Below are 25,295 nucleotides of genomic sequence, written 5' to 3'. Positions count from 1 at the left end.
TATGACATCTCGTGCTGTTTGAGAGTTGCTTTCCTTTAGAACATTCTAAAGGGGGTATGAACAGTAAAAGACAGCCTGGGTGGCTGACTAGTAGAAAAAAAGTTGGAATTGTATCAAAATTTTAGCAGTAGTCACAATCAAGCTACAGTAACACATCACAGACAGTCTTGTAAGGTGCTTAAAAATGTTATTAGGAAGGCAAAGAGTTTGTGGTATGCAATAGCTAATTCAAAGGATAAAATTAAGACCATATTGTCAGTTGTGAAGGAAGTGTCTGGTCAGCAGCACAAGGTCGACGATATAGTCAATTCATGGTAAAAATATTTGTTATTGATAAGTCAGTTATATATACAATATTTAATTATCACTTTCTGAGCATTGCTAGTGAATTAAATAAAAATTTAGTTTCTACAGGGAATCGTATAACTCTCGTGTAAAATGTCTATCCGAGACTGATGTCTGAAATACTCCTCTGTGATACTGACAAAGGGGGAGACAGTCAATAATTAAATCACTGAAGACTAAGGACTCTCATGGATATGATGAAGTGCCTAGCAGAATATTAAACTACTGTGTTGCACATGTTGGTCCTGTAGTTAGCCGTATTTGTAATTTTTCCTTTTAAGACAGGCCAGTTTCCTGGATGATTAAAGTACTCAGTACTAAAGCTGCTTTATAAAAAAAGGAGAAAGGGATAATGTAGACAGATTTAGACCTATTTCTGTACCACCAGTGTTTGCTAAAGTTATTGAAAAGGCTGTGTATGTAAGGATAATTGATCATTTTATATCACATAATTTGCTATCAAATGTACAGTTCGGCTTCAGAAGTCATTTAGCAACTGAAAAAGCTATATTCTCTCTTCTCTGAGAGTTACCGAATGGATTAAACAGAAAGTTTTGAAGGCTAGGCATATTTTTGATTTAACTAAGGTGTTTCATTGTGTTGATCACAAAATACTGCTCCAGAAGTTGGACCATTAGGGAATACAGGGAGTAGCTCACAATTGGATCACCTCTTACTTTAAAAACAGACAGCAGAAGGTCATTATTCACAGTATTGAGAATGGCTGTGATGCGGGGTCTGAGTGAAGTACAGTCAAATTGGGGGGTGCCTCAGGGATCAGTGTTAGGTCCACTCCAGTTCCTTATTTATATAAATGATACACCCTCTAGTATTACAGAAAATCCTAAAATATTTCAGTTTGCTGATGACACTAGATTAGTAGTGAAGGATGTTGTGTGCAACATACGCTCTGTTTCAAATAGTGCAGTTCATGACTTGTAGAAAATAAAGGAACACTAAATCATAGTAAGACTCAGTTTTTACAGTTTCTAAAACACTATTCAACATAACCCAACATTTTAATTTCACAGAATGGGCATATTATTAGTGAAACTGAACAGTTCAAATTTCTAGGTGTTCAGATAGATAGGAAACTGTCGTGGAACGCCCAAGTTCAGGATCTTGTTCAAAGACTTAATGCTGCCATTTTTATTATTCAAATGATGTCTGAAGTAAGTGACCATTCGACACGAAGATTAGTCTACTTTGCTTATTTTCATTCGCTTGTGTTGTTTGGTATTATAGTTTGGGGTAACTCTTCTCATTTTAAAAGGGTATTTTTGGCTCAGGAACAGGCAGTTCGGGTAATAAGTGGTGTAAGCTCGCAAACCCCTTTTCAACCCCTGTTCACTAGTCTGAGTATTTTGACATTGTGTTCTCTCTCTCTCTCTCTCTCTCTCTCTCTCTCTCTCTCTCTCTCTCTCTCTCTCTCTCTCTGTGTGTGTGTGTGTGTGTGTGTGTGTGTGTGTGTGTGTGTGTGTGTGTGTGTGTGTGTGTATAACAATCTCGGCTTATTCTCAAGAATTAGCAGCTTCCACACAGTTAATACTCAGCAGAAATCCAGTCTGCATTTGGATTGCACTTCCTTAACTCTTGTGCAGAAAGGTGTGTGGTATACTGCTGCATCCATTTTCAATAAGCAATCACAAGAATTCAAAAATCTTAACAGTAATCCCAGTGCTTTAAAAAAGAATTGAAGAGTTTTCTCCTCCTGTTCTGATGAGGAGTTCCCTGATTTTTTTTTCTTTTTTTGAGGGGAGGGGAGGGGGGGGGGTGTTCATAAACATGATATTTTATCTGTTATTTCATGTACTGACACATTCCATGACCTTGGAGATTTGCTCATCAATTTGTTCCTGTTTAAGTAGATGTGTAAATAAACTAAGTAATATAGTGCACACAAAATGCTGTGGCTAATAGATCTGCAGTCAGCCGGGGAAGCATGGAGAGAGCGGCAGTGGTCAGTGGTCGCTCAGAATCCCATTGAAATTCCAGGTATTTATTTTTGCCTGGTTTGCTAACCATTTGTAGCTTTCAGAGAAGTGTCATAAGTGGCGAATTGTGAGTAAAATCTACACATTTTTCTGGTTGTCATGTCAATATTTGCTTGTTTTGCCAAAACACAATGTAGTTTACACTGTTGTAGAAGAATTCTGAAACAGTGGTTTATTAAGTGAGAAAATGAGTAAAAGTTAAGTCACAGCCTCTGTGAAGAAAAAGAAAAAAAAGTGTGATGTCTTCATATATGTTGTTCCAAAACCCACAGCACTTCTTGTTTCACCAGCTATTGATGTCTCTTAAAAGTTACATTCTTTCAATGAAGAAGTCTTTAGTTACTGGAATAACATGGTAGATAATGGAGTTTTACATAATAATGATAAGTCAAATACTCTCCTCTTTTGGTGCTATCATTTGTCAGAATCTCATTTCGATATCTAAAACCATTTATGAAATATGAGGAACATTGTGGATCTTTCACTCTGGCTGTATCGCTAGCATGAAGCGATTGCAAATGAGTGTGCTACATTAGATCAATTTTCTTGAGATTGGTGACAGATACCTGTACCCAAGTCTAAAGAATCAATATGTTAGCTAAATTTCATATACAACATATTGTGCGCCAAACGCAGAATGGTAGCAACCTCAGTTTTTGATTGCACAGTTTCCCAAATTTCACATTGTATACATAATTTCATAAATAGTCATAGTTATTGTGATATTTACATGAAAGTAAGACACATCATCAAGAGCTTCACATAAAGCTGTAAGTAAAGCAAAAATGAATTTTTTTACTGAATAGTTTTTGTAAAATCGCTTGAAAAAGATTGCAGAGTGTGCATGTCAAGTCTGTCATCGCCGACTGGCCGAAAGGTGACGAAAGCTTCTCGGCCTCCCTTTCTGAACAAATGAATGAACTCGCCCAGTGCTTTGGATGAAAACTGGTCACTGCGCATCGGCCACCATATCCTGCATGAGCTATAACATAGTGCACACAACTAAGTGTGGCAAGTGAGAGGTATGTGATCACTATGAAACTGATGAAAAGGAGTGCAAGATCAAAAGTTAGAGAAAGATCAAGAGATATCTGAACAAAAGATGAAAGTATAATTATAGTAAGGATTGGATAGAAGAGGAATGGGATGGCAAAAAGAATGTACAGAGCAGGGGAAACTCACAATAATATAATTTGGGTGCGTGCGTGCATGTGCAAGAGGGGACAGGGTGGAGAAAACAGATTCGTAGTAGGAACTGTTTATTTTTATTTTTTTTCTTGCAGTTGGTGGGACAACATGCAGTTGAACTAGACCATCTTGTAGAAGAAATGACGCAGTATTACAGCAAAGAGGAAAATCAAGAAATTCATAGAGTAAATGAGGTGAGTCAGTCATATTTTCATTTTGCCTCTACAGATAATTTTTCATCGGTAAAATATCATGTCATTATTGTTGCTTCAGTTTTCTCCTTATTACTGTTTATATTTAGTTTTTGTATTTCAGATAAGTGTAGGACAGCTAGTGGCAGCACCCTTTACTAATGATGAAATGTGGTATAGGGCCATAGTGAGAAATGTTACTCTGGATGAGTACGATCCAAAAGAAAGTGACTTGCTGCTTTTCTATCTTGATTACGGGGACTCTGCTGATGTCAAGCAGAAACAGGTGTTTCACTTGCGAACAGACTTCTTAAGACTCCGATTCCAGGCTATTGAATGCTGCCTCGCAAACGTTAAGCCAAAGTAAGTTATTGCTGATCAGTTTCTACGAACTGATGTAATCTTGAAGATGGATAAATGAATGTATTATGATTAATTTTGTTTCCATCATTTGACTCTGATTGGAATCTGATAACAGCCTGAAGTAGTGAACATTTAGTTTGTCATTTCTTTTGCATTTGATAACGAGACTAGATTGTTTCTGTAACTTTCATACAACTCCTTTTTGTTTCTCATTAATTCACTGCAGAAGTCTGTTTAATGCTTGATGGGACATTAACTTAGATATATGACATTGCATACATGCCCAGTATACGTTGTCTATACAAGGAGACACAAGATCTCCTATCTACGGTGGAAAAAGTTTTGATTGGTTTTGAGATAGTGGCAGCTCCATGTATCAGCAACATTGAGCTCACAGCATGGCAGGGTAATGGGGTAAGTGTGCAGCCATGGCGATAGAGCTTCGCATGTGTGTGCAGAATTATTGGCCATCCCAGCTTTACAGAATTCTCAAAGAAAAATCTGCTGTTGCAAACTTTGTAATAAGTGGAATCTAAACAAAATTCTTTTTGAAACATTTGTCCCCAGCCCCCCCCCCCCCCCCCCCCCCCCTCTCTCTCTCTCTCTCTCTCTCTCTCTCTCTCTCTCTCTCTCTCTCTCTCTCTCTCTCTCTCTCTCTCTCGATAATATATATAAACACATTTGCTTAACAAGCTCACATTCTTCTTCATTGGAGCGCTTCCTTGCATTGTTTGATCCGTATATTGACTTTCTGTTTGTTAGTTTTTGGCTAGGAACTTAGTGTGTCCATAAACCTTATTTTTATAGATGGGCACATCTCAGGATGTTATCATATCAGACATTTTATAATTCATTGTGAGGAAGTCATCTGCATGTAGAGCCTCTAGTGGGCGTACTGTATGGTACTGTTTAAGTTTGGCATAAATGTAAACTTGGTTCTTGCATCATATGGCTGTTTGGGTTAAAGGCTGTTTACTCATTTCCCCCTGCTGCTTTACCATTAGTCATCTGGCTACAGATATAATGTTTGTTTTGAACTGTTTAGGGACTACATTGAGAGAATAAAAAAGTTATATCATCTGCAAAAGGTAGAGAGACTCCATCAGGTTCTTGTTCTTACAGCCTAACCTTATTCTTTCATACAAATTCCATGGTCTGAAGAATGGCCGCATTTCCACCAAGCTGCTGTTCAAATCAGTATTTTAATCACCAATGCCTAGTTTCAAGCATGTGCTCATTCTCTAGTGCACAAATGTTTGTGGGCACACAATCCTTTTAAGTGTCCACATCCACATAGTGCACAAATGGTTGTGGATACAATATCCTCATAAGTTCCACATTCATTTGTGCACATAAAAATCAGCACATACTTGAAAGTAGTTACTGGTACTTAACAAAGCATGCATGTAAACTAACAACCATGTGGAAATGATGTTCTGTATGTTTATCAAGACTTAGTACTCCCCAAGTACTTGGCCTCTTCCTATAAAACCAACTGAAGAGAAAATGTATAGCAACAACTGAAAATTTATGTTTTATTGAGTTTGAAGTTCAAGAAGTTATGATGCAGTTTGCCGAGCATAAAATGAGCACTTAAATAAAGGCTGTACCTGACATAACAGACTGTTGATATTAGGTGGTGTCATTACATTATTAATAAATAACATCTGCATTACTGTAGCTCTGAAACAGATTCAGTATTTTTTCGGTTTTAAGACTGCAAAATGTATTATTTCTAAAATATTTTTGCAACTGTCAAATTTTCATTAGATATTACACAATGCATTTACATTTATTATAGGACTTGATATCAATTTGCAGCCGCAGTACTGTGTATGGTGTTTTTTTAAAAGGAGCTTTGCCTTTTTATGCTGAATTTATTATTCCTCATCTGTTAAGGCAGTTTTTCAAGAGAAAGCATTATTGTAAACGTTGAAGTTCTCTTCTGAGACAACATGCTGCGCATCGTCTCTATTTGAACATGGAGAAGAAACTTCATTCAGTAAAACACCAGCCATTTGACAATGTCCATATTTTCTGCTGATGTGTAAAATTGCATTCCTGCAAAATTATGAAGGAATTTGTATCTCTTCAAAAAAAATCTGTACAGTTGAGGCCTTCTGTACCACATCTTCAGAAGACTTTTTCCATGTCGGTTTTAATAGAGTTATCGTCACCATCCTGTGGTTGAAAGAAGCACCTAAGGCTGTGACTTGTATAGATCGGTTGCAATAGTAATTGTTAGCCTAGTTTGAAGGTGCAACCCAGTGCATTTCATGGTTTCCTTCACATCTGTCTGAAGTATTTGTCTCTTTATATTTCTTGAAAGAATACAGATGTTGTAACTAAAAATTCTTTTCCCATAATGATCAAGCCATGTAGCTTGAAATAGTAATAGTTTCACTCGGCGACTCCACATTTCCAGGTATTGTTTATGCGACAAATTGTACCCAAAATTATCAAGAGATGGAAAAGATACTGAAATGATTCAACAGAGAGATGGCCATTGGACCTGACAGTATGTCAGTATGATTCTACATAGAGTATGCGAAAGAACTTGGCCATCTTTTAGCAGCAGTTAACTGTAGGTCTCTGGAGGAGCAAAGTATTTCTAAGTTGTTGAACACGTGTGAAACTATAGACCTACATCTCTGATATTAGTGTGTTGTCGAGTTTTGAAACTTGTTTTGTGCTCACGTATTGTGGCATTTCTGGCGACTGAAAATCTCCTCTCTAGAAATCAACATGTGTTCTGAAAGCAACAGTTGTACGAATCCCAGCTTGCTCTGTTCACCCACAAGACCCAGGTATCAGTAGATACAGGTGTCCGGGTCGGTACCTTGTTTCTCTATTTCTGGAATTCATTCAACACAGCTCCACACTGCCATCTAATGAACAAAATACAAGTGTGCAGAATATCAGATCTGCCGTGTGGTTGGATTGATCGTTTCTAGAAAACAGAACACAGCATGTCTTTGTCAATGCAGAGAAGTCTTCAGATGTAAAAGTAACACACATCATGTCAGTTGAGCGAGGTCTTCAAACGTGAAAGTAACTTCATGCTTATTACCTAGGGAATACTACAGATCCACTACTTTTCACACAATATATAAATGACAATACCCATCATCACAAGTTCCCTGATACTTTTCGTGGATGATGGTGTTGTCTACAGAGAAGGTGCAACTGTTGAAAATTGTAGTGAAATGCAGGAAGATGACAGGATTTATGCTAGACGCAGAGAGCAGCAAATTGCCTTCAACATAATCAAATGTAATGTATTGTGAATATGTAGACAGGGAGACGCTTCATTTTATAATTCACGATTGCAGCGATTGTAGAACAATCGCCAGAAGCAGTTACTTCCATAACATATACAAGAATATGCATACAGAGAGATTTAATGTTTGACAGTCACAAACAATTAATCGCTGCTAAGGCAGATGTAAGAATGAGATTCATTGCAAGAAACTTCAGGATACGTAGTCCATCAATGAATGTAGTAGCTTACAAAACACTTGTTTGAACTGCAGTGGAATATTGCTCATCAGTCTGGGATCCATTCCAGAGAGGATTGATAGACGAAATAGAAAGGATCCAAAGAAGTGCAGCATGTTTTGTTACTGGTTCATGTAGTAAGTGGAGAAGCATTACAGAGGTACTCGGCCAACTCCAGTGTCAGATGTTGCAAGAGATGTGTTCTGTCTCAAGGTGTGGTTAAGTTTAGAGTCAGTCGATATACTCCTTCCTCTGATGTATATCTTGCAAAAAAGCTATGAAGATAAAATTAGAGATATTTAAGCCCCCACGGAGGCTTATCAGCAATCGTTCTTCCCGTGAACTATTCGCAAGTGGAACAGAAAAGGGAAAGTGACACAAGTACACAGAACACAATTTCTTATTTTTCTTTCAAAGTCATTTTAATAGTTCAGTAGTGATAAATCTGTTTACCAAAAATGAAAGTGCTGAGTCATATATCCTGGAGTGGTTTTTGGTCAGTGGAGGCCAAATTTATGGTCCAGGTTGGTTCATTGATAGCTTCGTTAGTGGAGTTGATTGCCTGTGTAGAAACTTGTAGCAGATCTGTAGATGATTTACGAGCTAGCAGATGTGTAGTACAGGGTGAGTGAATAATAGGAGATTCCTCTGGGTGGTAAGGGAATTATTTTTGAGAAATAGAATCTTCTCTGATTACTAAGAAAATCGGTTCCGCTACAGAAATAAATTTAAATAGCTCCTGATCTGACATAGTATTGTCGCAGGTTATACAAATCTTTTGTATTTTAGTGGCGGCATAAAACTGAGGTGACTGTAGATGTTTGCAGTACTAACTTAGCTGTATAATTGCAGGATGCGAAAGTTTCCATGAGACTGGTTGTGTGTGAATGACATCACTTAAAATTGTTTATGTATGGAAATGGATGTTATTGTTGTAAATGTTGGAGTCACTTTTTGAGAGATAAGAGGATGAAAAGAGAGAGAACCAATTATCTGTAAAATCTTGTGTTGAGTCCAATATGTCTAGATCTACACCAATGTATGAGGGTGATTCAGATAAAAACCTTAAAAGTTCTGTAAACCTTCAAAAAGTTTGATATGGAATGGGTAGGTGGCAGTAGTGTTGCTTGAGGTTCAGAAAGCGACCAACAGGTGACAAAGTGCTGTTAAAACTCAGAAGAAGGCATTAGCATCCAAAACAAAATGGCCACCCCACTTTCAAAAAGTACTGAAATAAAGCAGCAGTCTATAATGGGTTTTTTGCATAGAAAATGTGTCAAAACCAGAATTACAGTGGAGTATGGTGATTTGTGTTTTATCATCTCAGCAATTGACAAATTGTGCAGGAAGTTTAAAAGAGGTGTAGCCTCTGTGGAGGATGACCCAAGACCAGGGCAGCCTGACCGTGTGGTGACAGACGAGAATACGACATTAGTGGAGGAGCTTGTAAAGGAGGACAGATGCATAACTCTGAATGAAATAGCCACAGGTTTGATGATTAGTATTAGTTCAGCATAGAATATTGTTCACAATGTACTGCGCTTCAGTAAGGTGTCTGCAAGTGGGTGCCTTGTCAGTTGACTGCCAAATTGAAAGACCATCATGCTGATGCCTGCAAAGAACTTTTGCATCATTTCTGGATCAAAGGTGATGCATTTCCAAGAAAAATTGTTACAGGCGATGCGATTTGGGTCCGTTGTCATCAACCAGAAATGAAAAGGTATGGCAAGGAATGGCGCCACAGCTCATCGACAAAACCAAAAAACTTCCACACTCAACTGTCTGTCAGAAAAGTCATGCTCAGTCTCTTCTGGGGTGCAAATGGAGGAATTTTGGAGCATTACATGAATAAGAGAGTGATGGTAATCAATACTTCTTATTCAGACGTGCTGAAAAATCAACTTTGCCTTGCAATCAGGAGTAAATGATGAAGGCTTCTCACTTAAGGAGTATTGCTGCAGCATGACAATGCCGGATTCGTACCACCTGCAAGACAGTCGAGACTGCTCAGGAAATTAAATTTGAATGGCAGGTACATCCTCCTTATTCACCAGGCCTTGCTCCTAGTGACTTTCATATGCACAGTGTACTGAAAGAAGCAGCGGGAGACAGGCATTTTAGAAGTGTTGAAGAGGTGAAAACCACAGTACATGACTGGCTGCACAAATGACCAAAGAATTCTTTCATTGTGATATCTGTGCATGTCCTAAGCAGTGGAATACGTACATTCAGCATCAGGAAGACTGTGTTGAGAAATTGCATGTAAGGTTGTTGTTCATTGTTACAGTTAAAAACATTATAGCACTTTTAAGGTTTTCATTTGAATCACGCTCATAATACAACCATCGTATGGTGTGTAATGGCAGGGACATAGAGTGCCATTGTCAGTTATACACCTTTGTGGTCAATTTGCAGTTAATGTGGGGGAGGTTTTTGTGTAAGTTCAAATTTCACTTATTTTACTGTCATGATCTATGATTGAGAGGTGTGTACTTCTTGATCAGTCTTAAAATGAAAGATGTCATAATTTATCATTAAGTCTTAACACAACATAGTATCTTCTCTGTAGAGTCTTATGCTGGATGCTATTGAGAATTTCTGTGACTCGTCTCAAACACATAATGAATGGCACACTTCATTTAAATATGACTTTATCTTTTCTGTTAATCCAACTTGATGAAGCTCCAACACTGACAGAAACTATACGGAGAGGAAGTGCCCTCTGCTCCCACCCAAAACCACTGTCCCTGTCTCCACTCGCAGTTTCATTCGACAGCAGCATATGCCAGGTCGGTTGAAAACGTGTCTCTGACATCAGGGGGTAACATGGCAGGGGTGGCAGAGGTGGGGGGTGGGGGGGGGGGAGAGGGAGAGAGAGAGAGAGAGAGAGAGAGAGAGAGAGAGAGAGAGAGAGAGAGAGAGAGAGAGAGAGTGCACTAGTTGTACCTGTGCAGGTAGCATCTCACAACAACAGACGTCAGATGAGAAAAGTTCTTCACTGTGCAATGACAGATTGTTGGAAGCAGCCTGTGCCAGAAAATAAATAATGAAAAGGAGCACCCAAGCAAAATTTTGGGCTTGCACTCGTTGTCCTGCTGTTTACTGTTTCGAATGTAGTAGCTGGTTGGTTCACTAATACAGAGGTCATACTCCAAGCAGTGATGATCCGATATTCATAATTATTCTTCATTCAAACAACTTGTCCTGTATAACAAACCTTACGACATAGTCACAAGGAAATTTTGTAGCACAATTTTGCTTACAGCTGCAGCTGCAAATGAACATTTCAGGTAGTAACAAGCACTCAAAGTAATGATATGTATTTTATCCATATTTAGTATGATTCTGATATGCAGTGACTATTCAAAACGTGCAGGAACTGGATAAAAACATTGACCAGTCACATAAGAATCAAAAAGCTGCTTGGATATTATTATGCAAATAGTCGCTTCTTTATTCAGCTTGTGATGATTGATAGTTTGATTTTATATTTGGTTTGTCAGTTATGCTCAGTGTGTTTTTTGTTACTAATGGCAGAGTTAGAGGTCAGCACATTTAACTACTTTGTTTTCTGAGTCTTGCTGACTGGCCAACACCTTGTTTTTACATTAGTCAGACAGAGACACTGTACAATTTTTTTCCATCATTGGGGAAATTATTCCAGTACTACATTAGAGAGAACATGATTACTGTTCAATGCGATACCGGTGTAATATCAGTCTTTATCCATGATGCAAGGACCAAATGGTAATGTTACAGAGTACTTATGCTTCATTTCCAAGCATAGAGGGCTCCTTTTATACAAAAATTTTCGGTGTTGAGAGTGGTAGGTATTGCACTGTTATCAACAAAAAGTCTTCATTGGTTAGAGAAACTTCTTTGAGTCCTCTTGGAAATGCTAACCTTATAACATGACAGGCTGAAGCAAAGTCACCAATAAATTTGATTTCTGTAGAAGAAAAAGCTTAGCTGGTGAATACATTACAAATGAGTACAATAGTAACTGGTAAGAGGTCTGATATTTGAACATGAGAACCTAAATTTGTAGTAACAGACTAAGACTACGGAGTATGTGAATGCATGTCAGTACTCATCCTTCAAAGTATATGAACAACATCAGTGAATAAAAAGATGAGAAGAAAAGTACAGAGATTCTTCCCACATGCCATCCATGAATGAAACAGGACTAAAGGCTTAATATATGATACAGTAAAAAGTTCTCTCTACTGTGCACTCCACAGTACTTAGCATAATAATGGACCACACATTGCAAATTCTAAAATTTGTAATGTACATGTAAAATTTCTAATTGTTTATCTCACTTTTTGTATTAGATGTAGTTTAACATGCCTACTAAAACATACCTGTATGACTGTAAAATAAGTAGAATGCCTGGTTAGATGTAAGAGAGGGCCTGATGGCCCTAATCTTGCCAGGTTAAATAAATAAATAAAATATGATACGATTATTTTGCCAACAAGTTTGCCCCCACTTGCTTTACTTGGCTCACTGCCGAATTCACCAACATCAATTACAATTAAACATGTCTTAAAAATATTACTGCTTCCTCTAAGTATTTTTGTTTGTTACTGAGTGGGAAAATCAACTTGAAGCTGGTAACGCTAGATGATGGTTTTGAATTCAGCTGTTAGTTGATAGGTGCATATTATTATAAAATCTGGTTGAGAACCACAGGCTGCGCGAATTCTTAATTCGGGCCACAAGTGGCCCACAGGCCACAGTTGGACAGCCACTAATATAATATATATTACCTTAGGTTCGCAGAATGAAATTTTCTGGAGCAGAACATGCACTGTAGTGGATCTCTGATAGATTATAATTGTGTACAGGGCTGTAACTGTAGCACAGACTCTTGCCTTTCTCACGATATTCTCTGACTGACCGAGCTATCAAGGCAAATGCACAACTCACCCCACACTCTCATTTCTGACAGTACCTCTGTCATGCTTTCCAAACATAGCACAACCGCTTCTTTGTATGTCGTTCGATTAACACTCTGGAAATAAATGGTCTAGCCCCAGCCAAGGGGTGTTTCCAGAATGAAACTTTCATCTGCAGTAGAGTTTGCACTGTCTTGAAACTTCATGGAATACTGAAACTGTATACAGCATAACTTTTCAGATATGTAACTCATTTTATTGTTCAATACAAATTTTCCAAACTACGCTTGTGTGCAGAACTTATGGACAAAAGTAAGTTTAACGTGGTGTGTCACTACCAAGTAAATAGTTCAACAAAACTTAAACCGTATATATAAAGAAATCGTACAGTATAATACAGAAGATAACTGGAAGAAATACACAATTAGATGATTAAAAATGACAGTTTATTCAAAGACAGTAATCACTCTGAAGTCACAGTGGTTCTTGATGGTCCCTTGGACATTACAAAAGGCGGGACATGGTTCTTAGTAGGATGTGGTTACCTTGGATAGCAATGCATGCTCTGCAATGTGCTCCCATGCTGACAACCAGGTTGATGAAAAGTTCTTGTGGAAGGGACTTTACAAAGTCCTCTGCCTTCTCTATTGGCAACTGCTGAATGCTCATTGATGTTTGTGGACATGCAGTAATATGTATCCCCAATGCACTCCACTTGTGCTCAATGCAATTTAAGTGTGGGAAACAAGCAGGCCACTCTATCTGCTGAATATCCTTTCATTCCAAGAACTGCTCTACCTGTGCAGTGTGATGTGCTCACACTTTGTCATTCATAAAAATGAAATTGTGACAGAATGCATCCCTAAAATGGAGTATCACAGTAATGTTGATTGAGGAGTGTACAACATTATGCCTCCCCACATCATAAAACCTGGACCACCAAAATGATCATGTTTGTTAATGTTCTTGGGAGCACTAAATTTTCCCATCTTATCATCTATGAGCGTACGTCCAGAATCGCTATTTGGACTGAATCTGCTGGTCCAGTCTCTGTGCTCTTAAGTACCATCATAAATGGTGCCACACATGTGCAGTTGTCAGTGCAATACAATGTGTGGGTCTTTGGGCAAAGAGCCACCCCCACACAGTCACTGTGCCACATTGCAAGATTAGACAGATGCATTTCAGTCCTATTAAATGTGGTTGCACCTGCACTGCTGTTTGATGTAGATTCCTTTTTACCTGTTGCACAATGTAGTGGTCATGTGCTGCTGTTGTTGATCAACACCACATGCATGTGAAACAGTGCTGTGATTTGTACTAAATCCCTGGGCCACACTTGTCACACTTCATCCTTCTTCCAGGTTCCCAGTGATTCTTTCGCATGTGAAGTGAGTGATCCAGATGTTGTCTCTGGGCCATGTTGTAATTACAAACACCACCACAGTCCACCATAACTGCTTGCGCGCGCCCGCGCCCACACACACACACACACACACACACATACACACACACACACACACACACACACACACACACACACACACAGTCTCTTCCTTCAGCTGCCTCATGTTGCAGGGCTAGCCCTATTTGGCATGTAGACATGCTGATCTTGTGCCGTTTGACACCTAACTTTCTGTGTGTGACCAGGAGATCTCTGGCAGCATGTTCCCGCACTTTCATTTATTTCCACCAAGTAGTTAATATGCTACGTTACTTTATCTAGCTCATCCTTAAGTTTTTCAGAGCAGTGTATACACATGAGCTACTCACAATTTTCTTTGTTGGCTTGTGGAAAAAGTAAAAACTTCAATTATCTAAATGCTTTACTCTCAACTAAAGTCTGCACCAAAAATCTGTAGCACTTTTGAGTTACCAAGTTGAAATATAAATGTACTATACACAACAGATGTGGACTAGGAAGAAAATGTAAGAAATTTTTTACTGACTTTATTGTTAGGGGGATGTTACAGTGTGATCTGCCTTCCTCATTAGAAATTTTGAAAAAGATACCTTGGTTTCTCAGTGATGTACTTATCCTTGTTCCATATCTGCTGTTTTCCTGATGTTCAGGTGAGCTTAAGTAATACCTAATTCTTCGGTCAGAGATGAAGTAGTTTCCCTTCCCCTATTTTAAATACTTAAGTGTTCTGGACAAGATTATATTTGATACCCTCTATATTTCAGAGATGATCAGTGGTCAGAAGAAGCTAGGGAACTCATGGAGGATTTGTGCCATGTGGCACAGTGGGTTGTAATTATGGCACGAGTGGATGGATACAGAGAGCGGCCACGTACAGACCAGCAACAAGAGCGTGAAGGCAGTCCTGTTCCGTGTGTATCACTTGTCAACACCACAGGACCCAAGGTACTTTGCACTGTATAAATGTGTCACATAATGTGCAGAAGTGTATTTATGTATTCAGTGTTGTTGGCCCTATACAGGAGATTCAACAGTGATTCAGGTATTATTTTAAATAATTTCACCTTTTTTAAACCTGCTGGAGTTAAGATATAGAAGCAAAGTTTCAAGGATTAATCGGAATAATTTAATTTATTTGTTCCTACTGAAAGTGCAAATATCTGTAAATGAATTACAGTGAGTCGTGCACATTTTCCACAATAATGTAAAGATGTACTTCCCTCAATAAGATCTAATGATTGTTAGAATTGATTGTGACAGCATTTAAATACTTGAGTTAGCAATTTGTACACTACCTGCTATTTGACTTTTTATAGTAGGTCAGTATATTTTAGAGCTTTTTAGACAATAAACATTTAATTATTGTGTTTTAGGATGTACCTGTTGCAGCAGAACTTGTTAAACGTGACCTAGCTGAATGGGAGAAGCCAGTTGCTACAGAAACAAGTTCAAGTGCAAATAACAATATGGCAGAGAAGACTGTAAATGGTGTCACTAATTCGGAAAGCAGTTCTCGTACATCAAACTTGTCATATGAAAATGGTGAACATAAACAGTCATTACCTCTGTTGCCAGACAGTGATTCGGATGAAGAAAGTGATTTGGAAATTACTTAATGTTATCCTTGGAACAATCATTTCACATTTCTGATAGTTTTTATTTATTCTCCGGATGTTTATGTTAGTGAAATTGAGTTCCTTTAAGTAATTTCTATATCATTTACTGCTTTCAAGCGGGGATTTCACTGGGATAAAGTCTCTGACACCTATCATGTCCTCCCCCCGCACGAATAATCGGTCTCTCTCTCTCTCTCCCCCCCCCCCCTCCCTCTCTCCCCCCCTCCCCCATCCCCCTCACCCTCTCCTCTCCCCACCCTCCACTACACCCCTCCTCTCCCCCTTCACCCCTTGCCCACAATCAATATCATGATGAAATTTCTCGCCATAGTTTTATCAATATAACCATATTTTCCTACCCAGTCTGCCATATATTTTTTTTAAATCATACTTATGGCCAGTCAGCTTCCCTGAATGAAACTTTTACATAAAATCATCTTGGTATAACAGTAAGTTATTCCTTGACAAAACTATTCTGTTGTGATAGTAATGGGTTGTGCTTCATGTCTGTGTGTTAAATATTTAAATATTGGTATAATTAATAAAGCATTTAAAGGCAAATTTTTTTTTTTTTTTTTTTTTTTTTTTTTTTTTTTTTTTTTTTTTTTTTTTTTTTTTTTTTTACATAGAGTCTGACAGTATCTAATATCAGTTGCTCTGGATGGACTTCCCATTCTGAAAGTGTTTTCTGGCTATAATTTTTTTTATTTTAGTGGTGTCTGCCCATGAAAAAGTTTTCAAGGGGAGTAGATCACTGCATTAATAGATACTGGAAAGTATTTGTTTGTTTGTTTGTTTCTTTCTAACTATTTTTTTCTTAGTTTTGGTGTTGTGCATACTCTCCTAAATAGGACACATTTTGTTCTACTGCTTTGTAGGGGTTTTGTAAGCAGTAAATCAGTTACAGTAATATTGATTGCTCTAATACATTCGGAGGGAAAAATTTAATTAATATTTGTTTGTAGGCCTAAGGCATTTTACTTTATAGCTTTGCACTGCTACATGACAGAAATTAATATGAAATTACAACTTCTGTTAACTTAAACCAAAAAACTTAAGTCATGTGCCAGCTGCTGTTGGAGATTCCTGAAAACCACAAAGGCAGTGAAGTTTTATGTTTTCAGTTTCCAATTATTATTGTTGCATTTTGGTGTGAAGCATGGCTTAAAATACCAATGAAACATATCGATCTGGTAATGTTATTGGCTAGTAGCAAAACTTTCATAATTATTATTTTATTTCTTAACTGCATTCTGAGTTTTATTCTGTTTTGAGGATAACTGGATTGTGATGTCTTTGAAGACTGAGTTTTTAAAGATGTGTGAATAATATGCTCACAGTGCCAGGCAATAAATCATGTCATTTGACTGTCCCTTCATAATAAACATGCTTTAAACAACTTCATGTGTTCACTCATTGTGTCTGTTGATTTTCTGAATTACCTTTTCCTTATAGTTGTAACATTTACATTCAGTTGGCTGTTCTATTCATATAAATCCAGTGCAAATAGTTTGTTCACTTTTTACTGATAGCAACATTGTTACAGTATGTTAGGGGAAGATGTAATTTTGGGAAGAGCATTTGGATTTCTTATTTTCCGTCAGACAGTGGTGGCAGAAATCTGATTCTTTACTAGTGCAATTGTTGTGTACAGCAAAGTTTTATATTTGAGTAAGTATAGGAAGATTTAGAATGACTTGTGCAAAACATTTTCTTATTATAATGAATGGAAGCTTGGCCTTAACTATACATAAAATTTGGATAAATATACTTTTGCAGCAAAGGAAACAATACTTTTTTCAAAAAGTACTGTTCTACTGGATAAGAAGCAATAGGTTACATTCACTGTAAAATTATGCACTTTCTTTATTGTAACTTAGCAAAAGCAGCTGAAGGACAAAATAAGAGAGATTAGAGTGCTTGTGAAGCCCTAAAGTTAGTGTAGAACATGAAAAAGTGTGACAAACAAATGTAAAAAGTACAAAGTAAAGTCAGAAGAAATTACTTAAATACAGTAGGCAGAGAGAAGGATGCCTGTGAGAAGTGAGGTGGGGTAGGTGAAACTGAAACTGAACCCGAACCCTCACTTCCTTCCATGCTGATGTTGCCTACAGTCTGCATGTGTTTATGCTTCTAAAAAACACTGCCTTCTCACTAGATTTAATTGGCAGACTTTTTTTTATTACATTGTTCACTGTTTGTAGTTTCATTGTTTCTGTTATTTTGTGTGTAGAACAGGAGTGAGAAATGAAAATTCTAGTGAAACACATGGGGTGTCCATAATTGAAGTTCCGGTTTCAAATGCTGCTTAGAATGATGTCTAATTTTAACATCATATTATTAACCCAAAGGGAAACAACATGGAACAAAAACAAAAAAATCACATATCAAAAATTTGACCAATAGAAGCCACTGTAGGTGTTGGAATGTGCTCACTGACAAATGTATGGCACATGGCTGTTCCTCAGTTTGTGTCTGAGATTCCCAAGTGGTGTAGTGGTGTGCAAACATGCAGTGCTCAGGGAATAGCCCAAATGTTGTACATGGCTCTGCTTAAAATCCTATGAAATGTCCTGCATTACTATCCACAAAAATCACCCGTGTTCAGGAGTTGCTTCCTGCTAATCTGCCAGAAAAAGAAACGTTCACTCTGGAATTATTGCTCGCATGGAAGTGGATAGTGAATGACCATGGAGTATTCCATGTACAGGTGAACATTTCTATCCCCAAGGACTCGCCAATATGCGCAATGGAAAATCCACATGCACATCGACCAGTAGACTTCATTCTGGATAGGTGACGGTGTGGTGTGGTGTGGTGTGGTGTGGTGTGGTGTGGATTTATCATAGGTCCTTATTTTTTCGAGGAGATGAGTCCTTCGGGTCTTGTTACCTGTGCCGTCACTGGCAAACGCTATGAGGGTTTTCTGCACATCAACGTCATTCCAACCTATGAACAGCGTGGATGTGTGGGTAGGATAATCTGCTCCTCTGCACATTACACGGCCAGTGAAGTGACTGTTACAGAGGCATTTCAGAAATCCTATTATTATCAGCCATCACTTCGCTACAGCCAGGCCATCCAGATCATCCGATTTTAATCTGTGTGACTTCTGGCTGTGTGGTTATCTGAAATATGTTTTATTCTGTGCTCCAGTTATGAATGTAGCTGAATTGAAGGCATGCATTGTGCAATGCATACTGAACATGAACCCTGAGACGCTACAGTCTGGTGGGGAACATGCTGTTTTTCAATTCAACGGATGAGGAAAAGCGGTGGAGAACATACTGAACATGTCTTGCGCCAGTATCATGACAATTAAAAACCTATTTTTATTTTGCATTTTGTACAGTTTTTGGCCTCAAGACAATGAAAAACTGATTTTTCCCATCCAATGTGGTACAACCTTGATGTAGTTTATGGGCTTACCTAACCAACAGTGCCACAAATGTTATCTATTTACATTATGACACTTTTCAGCACTATCCGTCATTAGTCTTCTTCCCCCCTCCCCCCCCCCCCCCCCATAATGTTTCCCCTTGTGTCAATAATATGCTGTTCAAATTTGGCATCATTCTGACACACAGACCTCCAGATGCCCATACACTCAGATCTGTACCAAACATTGAAAGTCGATAGAGTATCAACTGCCTTAGCTCATACTGTGTGCTGTCATCTAGCAGAAGAGGCTTAAATGTTAATTGAAAGTATCAGCAGAACTACCAGAACAAAGCAAAAGCATATCTATGACTAAGCATCCGTGGATGAGTTGGTAGAGTGTTATGTCATTGTACTGAGGATCCGTTGTTCGAACCACACTGATGACAATTGATGTATGAAACAGTTATATGGGAGAACATTATCCTGACATGTAAAAAGACTGTTCAAAGTTTATAGAAATTTGCTTTGGGTAATCTGCTTTCACTACATTAGTTGAAAGCAGCAAACCTGTAGAGTACATTTATATAGATACGTGTGGTGTTCTGTTGGACATGGGCAACAGAACAGACACCACTCGTGATGAAGGAGTGAAGGAGTGTGTTTGTAGTTTCACAGAATAAACGTAAACAATGGGACAGTAGAATAAAGAAACAATTGCATCACACATGCGGAAGTATTAAAACTAGTAATAATTATACTGACTGCAGATGGCAGGGTCACATACATTATATATGCGTGTTGCGGCTAGAGTCTCACATTTGAGTGCTCGCAGACAAATGAGTCTGCAGTAGCTACCCAGTCTGCCAGCTACAGGTACTGCTGTCATGCCACATGAATCCATGGAATGTTACTGACATTCTCATCAAACTGTTGCATTGTGGCTATTGTGTTCATACAACAACGGAAATAAGTGGAGATGAGAGGAAGTGTGCAGCATTCCTGCTGGACATAATTGATTAGTGGAATTCGTTGAATGTCACAGAAGAGGAAACATTAGATATTGATAAGCGCACACCAGATGGCGCAGAATTATTTGTTTTTGACCAAATGAATGGACTGGAGCTCATGACCACCTACAGAGACATAAATATCTGCAATGCTGATGAAAGTCGATTAAAAATGATGTCTGCGGGTCACACTCTTGCAACTAGAGGTTTTAAAAGTATTGTACGGGTAGTACAGTCCGTTCACATGACAGCCCATATGTACACAGTTATTCCATTGCTTTCACAGACGGACAGACATGCTCCAGAGCTGTTTATTGCCCTTCAAGAGCCTTGTTCTTTGCGTACTCTGATACCTCAGTCCATATTCCGAGCATCAAATGTAATCGTCCACTCTCACTCCTGGAAATTTGACAAAGGAACTGTTCAGGACATTTCTACAAGCATCAGTCGTGGAACAAGTCAATGAAGAGGAACTTCTATTAATATTTGACTCTTATGGGCCCCACAGAGGCGCTAGTGTTCTTCATGACGTGTATGTACAAAATAACCTGCCAGAAGACAAAATCACAATTCACATATTCCAACAAACACAAACTCGATTTGTCAACCCCTCAGTCTTCATTTCTTCCTAATGAATAAGCATATGATTCATAAAATAGCCGATGCTACTCGAAATTCTCTGGAAGAGATTAAAATGACAGAATAATCTTCTAAAGTTGCCGTCCCTCACATACAATCGGTTGTGTTCTCCACATTTCTATAATTCTCACTGTCGTGGGTAGATAGTGGCTAAACTTTTTGATGGACCCAGACCCACTGAAATTTCAACAGAGTTCTGTTTCAGACACAAGCTTTCATTCTGCAATCTACAGGCTGTATGCGCAAATGTGGGTTTCACCAAATGTGGGTGTCTGAAAATAATTTGCTTCGCCCACTACTTCATATGCAACCATTATTAAGAAGCCTTTGTTCCTGAATGAGTGACTGTGTGTGTGTGTGTGTGTGAGAAAATTGTCATCAGAGGGGTTTACGCTCGTTCTGCTGGACGACAGCACATAGTTTGAACTAAGTCAGAGTTTTGGTTTGATACTCTAGCGACATACAATATTTGGCACAGATCTGAGTGTCTGACATTTGGAGGCTTGGGTGTGAGTAGCTGTTCTCCTTCTACAGCGCTTTGAAACTGGAACCTTAATTACGGTCCCTGTACATTCAGATATTACATCCACCTTGTAAACAAGAAACTGACAAGAAAATTATACAATTTGCAATGCTTTAACTGGATGAAAGGAAACTTTTTTTTTTGGGGGGGGGGGGGCGGGACTATTTCAGTAGTTGTGTATGCAGTATCATTATTAATAAGCTATCGATACAGCAAGTACTGATACAATAGTCACACAAATTGAGAATCAGTGCACAGAAGAGGTGGATGATTTTATATATTTGTCATTCAAACCTTTTTAAAAACTCAGAGTTACAGTGATGAAGTTATTGCATTAATGGAGGTAGTTTTAGAATAGCACTTACTAATTTGTGTACAGCATGTCACAATGCCACATTCCTGTTGTGTGAATATGCATCTAAGCTACGGATAGCTTCTATCAGACTTCAGACTAGGGATAGAAATATCTCTCACTAGTGTCTCATGAAAAATAGTTAAATTGTCATAGACCATGTAAAGCATTTCGAGGAATATTGAACTGTGCTGACCTCTATTGACTGGGTATGCAAATTGGTGTAGTGTCAGTGGTCAGTGCAAGACTGTTCCTTATTTAGGAGTGTGGTTGTCTTAAGCCCAGTATACAGAGGTTTAGTGAAGTGCCACATCAGCTAGCTGTGGCAGTCACCGTCCGAAAGTGTTTCTAACGTGCACAAAATAAACGTCTCAAAACATGGATTTAAATTCCTGCATTTTAGTTCTTTTCTCGGAACATTTGTTCTAACAGGGAGAGGCCCCCAGTGGTGGGATCAACTTTTTCATTGCATCTGTACAATGACTTAGGTTAAGGTCCCAGGTATCACAGCCTTTTGCAATTCACCCTGTTGGGCCCTTGCTTGCGAGTAATCGACAAAATTTCGGAATTTTGCATTCTTCTCTTCAGTGTTAAATAACTGATACTTAATGGAGTGGTTGTGCAATGTAGTAGTTAAAGTACAGGTCTCATGTGTGGGAGGCTGTGGGTGTGATTCTCATCAGGAGCTTTGAAATTTTTGTTTTGAAATCTTTATTGAAACAGCTTTGATCACTATTTTTATTCAATCAATTGGATCAAATGTAATGTCTTTATTTCTGTTGGTTTGTCATATAATTTTTATCAACATATATACTTTTATGATTACTTCCTCATTTTTTTTCCCCTATCATTCTTTTCCACGTAAGACCCTTGTGTATGTGAACTTAATTATTTCTATTTGTCTATCATAGTCAAAAATGTATTTTTCATTACAAGACATACATTTTTGGATGGTTAATGTCTAAAAAAATTTAAAGTATAAATTAAATCAAACAATGGAAAATCCAGGATGGAATGTAACAATCTCAGAGAAGGAAAGTTACTACTCACCATATAGCGGAGATGCTGAGCCGCGATAGACACAGTAAAAAGATTCACACACCCATAGCTTTCGGACATTAAACCTTAGTCAGCAGTACACACACACACACACACACACACACACACACACACACACACACACACACACACACACACGCAGCTTGCACACATGTCTGCAGTCTCAGAGAGCTGAAACTACACTGTCAGTAGCAGCACTAGTGCATGATGGGAGTGGTGACTAGGTGGGGTAAGGAGGAGGCTGGGGCGGGGAGGGGGCGAGATAGTATGATGGGACTGGCAGTTTAGACGGAGGGCAGGAGAGAAGGTGCAGCGGGGGTAAGTAACATTCCTAATGCCCATGGCCTTACTGCTATCGAACATTACCTTTCCAGACGCCCTATGGACTCCAAACCAACAACCTCCTTCCTAGTCTCCATGACCAACAGTATCCTCACCCACAATTACTTCTTCTTTGAAGGCATTACCTACAAACAAATCTGTGGTATGGCTATGGGCACCCGCATGGCACCATCCTATGCTAACCTATTCATGGGCCATCTACAGGAATCCTTCCTAAAAACCCAGAATCCTAAACCCCTCACCTGATTCAGATTCATTGATGACATCTTTGCCATCTGGATTGAAGGTGATGACACCTTATTCACATTCCTCCAGACCCTCAACAACTTCTCCCCCATTTGCTTCACCTGGTCCTACTCAACCCAACAAGCCACCTTCTTAGATGTTGACCTCCACCTCAGAGATTGCTACATCAGTACCTCCATCCATGTCAAACCCACTAACCACCAGCTATACCTCCACTTCGACAGCTGCCACCCATTCCATACCAAGAAGTCCCACTCATGGTCGTCGCATTTGCAGTGACGAGCAGTCCCTCTCAAAATATACCGATGGTCTCACTGACCGTAATTATCCTCCCATCCTTATACAAAAACAAATCGCTCATGCCATATCTTTCCAGTCTCCCACCACCTCCCAAAGTCCCGCAGTCCGGCCACAGAGCAGCATGCCCCTCGTAACTCAGTACCATTCGGGAATGGATCAACTGAATTGCATTCTCCATCAGGGTTTCAATTACCTCTCGTCGTGACCTGAAATGAGAAATGTCCTCCCCACTATCCTTCCCACCCCTCCTACCTTGGTATTCTACCGTCCACCAAACCTACAAAATATACTCGTCCATCCTTCCACAACCCCTGCTCCCAATCCCTTACCGCATGGCACATACACCTGTAATAGACCTAGATGCAAGACCTGTCCCATACATCCTCCTACGACCACCTTCTCCACTCCGGTCACTAACATCACCTATCCCATCAAAGGAAGGGCTACCTGTAAAACCAGTCATGTGATTTACAAGCTAAGCTGCAACCACTGTGCTGCATTCTACGTCAGCATGACAACCAACAAGCCGTCTGTCCGCTTGAACGGCCACCGACAAACTGTGGCCAAAAAGCAACTGGACCACCCTGTTGCTGAACACACTGCCAGACTTGATACCCCTCATCTCAGTGACTGCTTCAGAGTCTGTGCCATATGGATCCTTCCCACCAACACCAGCTTTTCTGAATTGCACAGGTGGGAACTTTCCCTCCAATACATCCTACATTCCCGTAACCCTCCTGGTCTGAACCTTTGTTAGTCACTGTCCTCACCCATCCAGCCCCCTCGCTGTTTCCATTCCAGCACTACAGAGCCATCATTTCACCGCCACACCCAGTCTTTTAATTTCTTCTTATTTATATTTGTCTCCTTTGCGCTACTTACCCCCTCCCCTCTCCACACCTTCTCTCCTGCCCTCCGTCTAAAGTATAAATTCCTGTTCCACCATGGCCAAAGTAATGCAGACGAAAATTTAAATTTAAAAGGGATTATAAATAAAATTAAATTCAAACAAAATGACGAATGAAAAAAATTAATGCAATAATATGGAAAAAATATTGGGTATGCAACAGAACAAATTAAATCAAATTCAGTGCATAAAAATAAATAAAACCACATGTAGAAAGATCCCAACTGGAAAAAGAATGATAGGAAGAAAAAAACGACAGGAATTTAAAAATGTTAATATGTTGATTAAAGTGATGTGACAAAGGAATAGTTATAAAGAATACCCACAACCTTTTGCACATGTGACCTGAACATCAACAGTTGTACTACACAACCAGTCTGGTAAACATACTGTGTTAAAGGTGAAGAGCATCACGTGAAATTCCAATTTTTTTTTATTTTTTTACATTTTTCCCCATTACTTCAGATCTCTATGGTAATCAAATCTTCCCATTACTTCAGATCTCTATGGTAATCAAATCTCTACTGTAATATTCATAAGAAACAATAAGGAGGACATTTTACTGATGCTGATATTTTAAAAAGGCACATAATTTTTATTTGCTGTAATGTATTTAAGACTTTGCTTCTCTGTATTAGCAGCCCTCCATTTGTTTTAGAAGTGTAAATTAAATAAATTCAACACCAAAAGAATCAAATCTTTTCTTATTATAAACTTAACTATGTGTTGTGGGTGGCATGTGATGTGCATCTGTTTCCTCCAGTTGTGTCCTTCCGCTTTGCCCCACATTTCAGCATTTTATAGCTTTGTTCGATGAACTCTCTGGCTGTAGGTGCACAGTTTCCTACTCACATATTCTTGCATTCCACCAGAAAATATCATGTGCTAAAAGGGAACAACAAGTAAATGTAAAGTTCATAGTGAAATTTAAAAAGTCACTAAATAAGATATTTTTCAGCTGATAGGTGGTGTCATGTACTTAGCCAAAGAGAGTTTCTGAGCCACAGGAACTCACTGGTA

General features: G+C 38.8%; 1 protein-coding gene across 2 annotated transcripts in view; it reads left to right on the top strand.

The window, feature by feature from the left end:
* Positions 1-16,918, top strand: part of LOC126334963 (tudor and KH domain-containing protein homolog) — a 68,937-nt gene extending 52,019 nt beyond the window's left edge. Inside the window, exons 9-12 of one of the 2 annotated variants that reach the window (XM_049997734.1) lie at positions 3,623-3,721; positions 3,843-4,081; positions 14,668-14,848; positions 15,277-16,918. In XM_049997734.1, the coding sequence (XP_049853691.1) occupies positions 3,623-3,721; positions 3,843-4,081; positions 14,668-14,848; positions 15,277-15,519 (762 nt within the window). In that variant the 3' untranslated portion in view covers positions 15,520-16,918. The remainder of the gene's footprint in view (positions 1-3,622; positions 3,722-3,842; positions 4,082-14,667; positions 14,849-15,276) is intronic. The other variant, XM_049997735.1, reaches the window with a different exon arrangement.
* Positions 16,919-25,295: the final 8,377 nt, after the last annotated feature.

The sequence above is a fragment of the Schistocerca gregaria genome, chromosome 2 (assembly GCF_023897955.1).
Source record: "Schistocerca gregaria isolate iqSchGreg1 chromosome 2, iqSchGreg1.2, whole genome shotgun sequence".
Taxonomy (NCBI): Eukaryota; Metazoa; Arthropoda; class Insecta; order Orthoptera; family Acrididae; genus Schistocerca; species Schistocerca gregaria.
This window is presented reverse-complemented; position numbering and strand designations above follow the sequence as displayed.